Source organism: Schistocerca cancellata, unplaced genomic scaffold (genome assembly GCF_023864275.1).
Source record: "Schistocerca cancellata isolate TAMUIC-IGC-003103 unplaced genomic scaffold, iqSchCanc2.1 HiC_scaffold_384, whole genome shotgun sequence".
Taxonomy (NCBI): Eukaryota; Metazoa; Arthropoda; class Insecta; order Orthoptera; family Acrididae; genus Schistocerca; species Schistocerca cancellata.
In genome coordinates this window covers 3,746-9,872 of record NW_026046402.1, presented here as the reverse complement: position 1 = coordinate 9,872, position 6,127 = coordinate 3,746, and the positions used below count along the sequence as shown (strand labels likewise).

Genomic DNA, 6,127 nt, shown 5'->3' with positions numbered 1-6,127 from the left:
TCGCAAGGAGTGCTGCCTTTGTGCAGAATGCTGCCTTCGCACGGAGTGCTGGTTCGCACAGAATGCAGCCTTTACACGTAGTGCTGCCTTCGCAGGGAGAGCTGACTTCGCATGGAGTGCTGCCTTCGCAAGGAGTGGTGCCTTCGCAAGGGGTGCTACCTTCGCACGTAGTGCTGCCTTCGCAAGGAGGGCTGCCTTCGCAAGGAGTGCTGCCATCGCAAGGAGTGCTGCCTTCGCTTGAAGTGTTGCCTTCGCACAGAGTGTTGCCTTTTCACGGAGTGCTGCCTTCGCAAGGAGTGGTGCCTACGCACGTAGTGCTGCGTTCGTACGGAGTGCTGCCTTCGCAAGGAGTGCTACCTTCGCAAGGAGTGCTGCCTTCGCAAGGAGTGCTGCCTTCGCACGGAGTGCTGGTTCGCACAGAATGCAGCCTTTGCACGTAGTGCTGCCTTCGCAGGGAGAGCTGACTTCGCAAGGAGTGGTGCCTTCGCAAGGAGTGCTGCCTTCGCAAGGAGTGCTGCCTTCGCAAGGAGGGCTGCCTTCGCTAGGAGTGCTGCCTTCGCAAGGAGTGCTGCCTTCGCAAGGAGTGCTGCCTTCGCAAGGAGGGCTGCCTTCGCAAGGAGTGCTGCCTTCGCAAGGAGTGGTGCCTACACACGGAGTGCTGCCTTTGCAGGGAGTGCTGCCTACGCAGGGTGTGCTGCCTTCGCGAGGACTGGTGCCTCCACACATAGTGCTGTGCTGCCTTCGCACAGAGTAATGCCTTCGCACGGTGTGCTGCCTTCACACGGATTGCAGACTTCGCACGTAGTGCTGTCTTCGCAAGGAGTGCAGCCTTCGGACATAGTGCTGCCTTCACAAGTAGTGCAGCCTTCGCAAGGAGTGCTGCCTTCGCACGTAGTGCTGTGTTCACAAGGAGGGCTGCCTTCGCAGGGAGTGCTGCCTTCGCTAGGAATGCTGCCTTCGCTAGGAGTGCTGCCTTCGCAAGGAGTGCTGCCTTTGCACAGAGTGCTGCCTTCGCAAGGAGTAGTGCCTACGCACGGAGTGCTGCCTTTGCGCAGAGTGCTGCTTCACAAGGAGGGTTGCCTTCGCAAGGAGTGCTGCCTTCACAAGGAGTGCTGCCTTCACAGGGAGTGCTGCCTTCGCAAGGAGTGCTGCCTTCGCAAGGAGTGCTGCCTTCACAAGGAGTAATGCCTTCGCAAGGAGTTCTGCCTTCGCAAGGAGTGTTGCCTTTGCTAGGAGTGCTGCCTTCGCAAAGAGTGCTGCCTTTGCACAGAGTGCTGCGTTCGCAAGGATTGCTGCCTTTGCAAGGAGTCCTGCCTTCGCAAGGAGTACTGCCTTCGCAAGGAGTGCTGCCTTCGCACGTAGTGCTGCCTTTGCACAGAGTGTTGCCTTCGCAAGGAGTGCTGCCTTCGCAGGGAGTTCTGCCTTTGGAAGGGTAGTTGCCTACGCAAGTAGTGCTGCCTTCGCACAGAGTGCTGCCTTCACACGGAGTGCAGCCTTCGCACAGAGTGCTGCCTGGGAGTGCTGCCTTCGCAAGGAGCGCTGTCTTCGCAAGGAGTGCTGCCTTTGCTGAGGGTGCTGCCTTCGCAAGGAGTGCCGCCTTCACAAAGAGTGCTGCCTTCGCTAGGAGTGCTCCCTTCGCTAGGAGTCCTGCCTTCGCTAGTAGTGCTGCCTTCGCAGGGAGTGCTGCCTTCGCAGGGAGTGCTGCCTTCGCAAGGGATGGTGCCTACGAACGTAGTGCTGCCTTCGCACAGAGAGCTGACTTTGCAAGGAGTGCTGCCTTCACACGGAGAGCAGCCTTCACACGTTGTGCTGCCCTCGCACGGAGTGCTGCCTTTGCACAGAGTGCTGCCTTCGCAAGGAGTGCTGCCTTTGCAGGGAGTGCTGCCTTCGCATGGAGTGCTGCGTTTGCACAGAGTACTGCCTTCGTACGGAGTGCTGCCTTTGCCCAGAGTGCTGCCTTTGCACGGAGTGCTGCCTTTGCACAGAGTGCTGCCTTCGCAAGGATTGCTGCTTTCGCAAGGAGTGCTGCCTTTGCTATGAGTGCTGCCTTTGCTATGAGTGCTGCCTTCGCAGGGAGTGCTGCCTTCGCTAGGAGTGCTGCCTTCGTTAGGTGTGGTGCCTTCGCTACAAGTGCTGCCTTCGCAGGGAGTGCTGCCTTCGCAAGGGGTGGTGCCTTCACACGGAGTGCTGCCCTCGCTATGAATGGTGCCTTCGCATGTAGTGCTGCCTTTGCACGGAGTGCTGCCTTTGCACAGGGTGCTGCCGTCGCAAGGAGTGCTGCCTTCGCTAGGAGTGCTGCCTTCGCTAGGAGTGATGCCTTCACTGGGGGTGCTGCGTTTGCTAGGATTGCTGCCTTCGCACGGAGTGCTGCTTTCACTAGGGTTTGCTCCCTTCGCAGGGAGTGCTGCCCTCGCACGGAGTGCTGCCTTCGCAGGGAGTGCTGCCTTCACAAGGGGTGGTGCCTTCGCAAGGAGTGCTGCCTTCGCAGTGAGTGCTGCCTTTGCAAGGAGTGTGCCTTCGCAAGGAGTGCTGCCTTTGCAAGGAGTGCTGCCTTCCAAGGAGTGCTGCCTCCGCAGGGAGTGCTGCCTTTCAAGGAGTGCTGCCTTCGCAAGGAGTGCTGCCTTCACAAGGAGTGCTGCCTTTGGAAGGAGTGCTGCCTTCGCAATTAGGGCTGCCTTCGCAGGGAGTGCTGCCTTCGCAAGGGGTGGTGCCTTCGCAAGGAGTGCTGCATTTGCAAGGAGTGCTGCCTTTGCACAGACTGCTGCCTTCGCAAGGAGTGCTGCCTTCGCAAGGAGTGGTGCGTTCGCTAGGAGTGCTGGCAAAAAACTAACATGCAACGAACAAATCGATAAAAGTTACGGGTTGGGCAGAGCAGAAAAATAAACAGGAAAACAAAAGTAAATTGGACTGCTTTACTGTAAACACGATATAGGCTTTCCAAAACTAAACTTTCCTGCTTGTTTCGAAAGGAGGAAGACGCAATTTGCAGCTGTAATGAAGATGTGTTGGAAGTAGGATATATGTGTGTGTGGATATACCGTGAATCGCAGATCGATCGAGGAAGTTCGTGGCTGCAGTTGAAGGCATGGAAAATTATGGGTACAGCAATTCTACTACTATTTCCAACGATTTGGTTAAATGTATCGCATGTGTTTTTACGTAGTTACTGTCTACTGAACTTCAAAGTTATAAGTCGCTCGTAATGCATTCCGTCATTTTGCCGTATTTAGCACTTTCTACCATAGACGAAGTGTATTGGATGGCTCAGCACTCGACCATTACTGTCGCGTCACGTCTAGAACAAACAGGGTGGGGAAAAACAATTTGACCGAAGTGCAGAGCAGGAAGTCAGCATCAAATGAAGGATTTTCGGTATTGCAAGTGTCAGTTGAATATTTCGGGCGCTATGCCAACATGGCAACTGTGGTCACTTTGAACATTTGCTATGACATACATAATAGCAATAAGTGGCGGCTACGTTCTTACTCACCTTTTTAAGACATATTGAAACATGAGACCTGGACATCTGATTCTCTTCATCTCTAAAAACGTGCTGTGTCCTAAGTCAGCTAAGAGTTTGCAAATCGTGCCATCTCTGCAAATTCTGCTGTCTCTGCAATGCATGCTATCTTTGAAACATGTGCTGTCTTTGCAAGGCGTGCTGTCTTTGCAAGATGTGCTGCCTTCGCAAGCAGTGCTGCCTTCACATGGCATGCTGCCCTACAAGGCATGATGCCTTCGCAAGGCGTGCTGTCTTTAAAAGGCGTCCTGCCTTCGCAAGGCATGCTGTCTTCGTGAGTCGTACTGTCTTGACAAGCCGTGGTGTCTTTGCAAGCCTTCTGTCTGTGCAAGGGGTGCAGTCTTTGCAAGGAGTGCTGTCTTGGCAAGGTGTGCTCTCTTGGCAAGATATGCAGTCTTGGCAAGGTGTGCTGTCTTGGCAAGGTTGTGCTGTCTTGGTAAGGTGTGCCATCTTGGCAAGGTGTGCTGTCTTGGCAAGGTGTGCTGTCTTTGCAAGGAGTGCTGATTTATTAAGGCCTGCTGTCTCAGCAAGGCATGCTTTCTCAGCAAGGCGTGCTGTCTTGGCAAGGCATGCTTTCTTGGCTATGTGTGCTCTCTGGGCAAAGTGTGCTGTCTTGGCAATGCATACTATCTTCGCTACGCATACTGTCTTATCAAGGCGTGCTGTCTACACATTGTGTGCTTTCTACAGATGGCGTGCTATCTACACATGGCATGCTGTCTGCAGATTTCGTTCAGTCTACACATGACATGCTGTCTACACATGGCGTACTGTCTAAATATGTCTTTGGAAGACATTCTACCTACACAATGTGTTATGTCTACACAAGGCGTGCTGTCTACATAAGACATGCTGCCTACACAAGGCGAGTTGTCTACTTAAGGATGGCTGTCTGCAAAAGGCGTGCTGTCTACACAAGGTGTGCTGTCTTCACAAGGCATGCTGCTTTCGCATGCCATGGCATCTTTTGAGGGCGTGCTGTCTTCGCTAGCCATCCTGTTTTCGCAAGGCATGCTGCTTTAGGAAGTTGTGCTGTCTTGGCAAGGCATGCTGTCTTGGCAAGGTGTGCTGTCTTGGCAATGCATGCTGTCTTGGCAAGGTATGCTTTCTTGGCAAGGTGTGCTGTCTTGGCAATGCGTGCTGTCTTCTCAAGGCATGCTGTCTTGTCAAGGTGTCCTGCCTTGTCAAGGCATGCTGTTCTGGCTATGCAAGGTGTTTTGTCTGGGAATTGTGTTCCATCTTGGCAAGGTGTGCCATCTTTCAAATGTGTGCCATCTTTGCAAGGTGTGAATTCTTTGCAAGCTGTGAATTCTTTGCAAGGCATGCTGTATTTGCATGGTTTGCTGTCTTTGCAAGTTGTTCTGTCTTTGCAAGTCGTGCCATCTCTGCAAATTCTGCTGTCTCTACAATGTATGCTATCTTTGAAACGTGTGCTGTCTTTGCAAGGCGTTCTGTCTTTGCAAGGTGTGCTGTTTTTGCAAGATGTGCTGTCTTCGCAAGCAGTGCTGCCTTCACATGGCATGCTGCCCTACAAGGCATGATGCCTTCGCAAGGCGTGCTGTCTTTAAAAGGCGTCCTGCCTTCGCAAGGAATGCTGCCTTCGCAAGGCATGCTGCCTTCTTGAGGTTGGCTGCCTCGACACGGAGTCCTGCTTTTGCTAAGCGTTCCTCCATCACAAGGCGTGCTGTCTTTCCAAGCCGCGCTGCCTTTGTAAGGCTATTTGTCTTCGCAAGGCGAGCTTTGTCACTACGAGTTCTGCATTCGCAAGGTGTGCTGTCCTCACAAGGTGAGCTGATTTTGTAAGTCATTCTGCCTTTACGAGTTGTGCTGCCAATGCAAGTCATGCTGTGTTGCCATGACATGCTGTCTTGGCAAGACATGCTGTCTTCGCAAGGTGTGCCATCTTTGCAAATCGTGCTGTCTACACAAGGTGTGCTATCTTCACACGGTGTACTGCCTTTGGAAATCGTACTGTCTTCGCTGTCTTGGAAAGGCAGCATGCACTATAAAGGAAATATGCACTATAAAACAAGCACACAATGGAATGGCAGCACAAGCTGCAAAGGAAGCACATGCTGCAATGGCTGCATATGCTAAAAAGGCTGCATATGCTACAAAGGTTGCACACCATGCAAAGGATGCAAATGCTGCAACAGCAGCACATGATGCAATGGTAGCACACACTACGAAGGCAGCACATGCTACAAAGGCGGCGCACAATACTAGGCAACACACACTGCAAAGGCAGCCCATGCTGAGAAAGGCAGCACAAACTGAAAAGTCAGCACATATTGGAAAGGCGTCACACAATGGCAAGGTACTGCACACTGAAACCCAGCATGTACTGGGAAGCAAGCATACAATGAAATAACAACACACTGTAAAGTGTCACAATGTGGATAGGCAGCACACACTGAAAGGCTGCAAACACTAGAAAAGCAGAAGACAATGGACGGGCGCCTTTGAAATCTTCTGCCAAAATGATATTACCTTAATGAAATCTGAAGAGAGGGACAATTTCGTATTTAAAGAAACTCTGCTCGTTTACGTCGTTTACTGCTACCAGGTGGAACATATATATTAAATAGCCAGGTGTTGTAAACAGTA

At 52.4% G+C, this 6,127-nt stretch overlaps 1 protein-coding gene across 1 annotated transcript; it reads left to right on the top strand.

Moving 5' to 3' along the window:
* Positions 1-421: 421 nt before the first annotated feature.
* Positions 422-2,669, top strand: LOC126119571 (uncharacterized). The gene is made up of 3 exons (XM_049915070.1): positions 422-689; positions 793-1,432; positions 1,553-2,669. The coding sequence occupies exons 1-3, from the start codon at positions 422-424 to the stop codon at positions 2,667-2,669; spliced, it is 2,025 nt and encodes a 674-aa protein (XP_049771027.1).
* Positions 2,670-6,127: the final 3,458 nt, after the last annotated feature.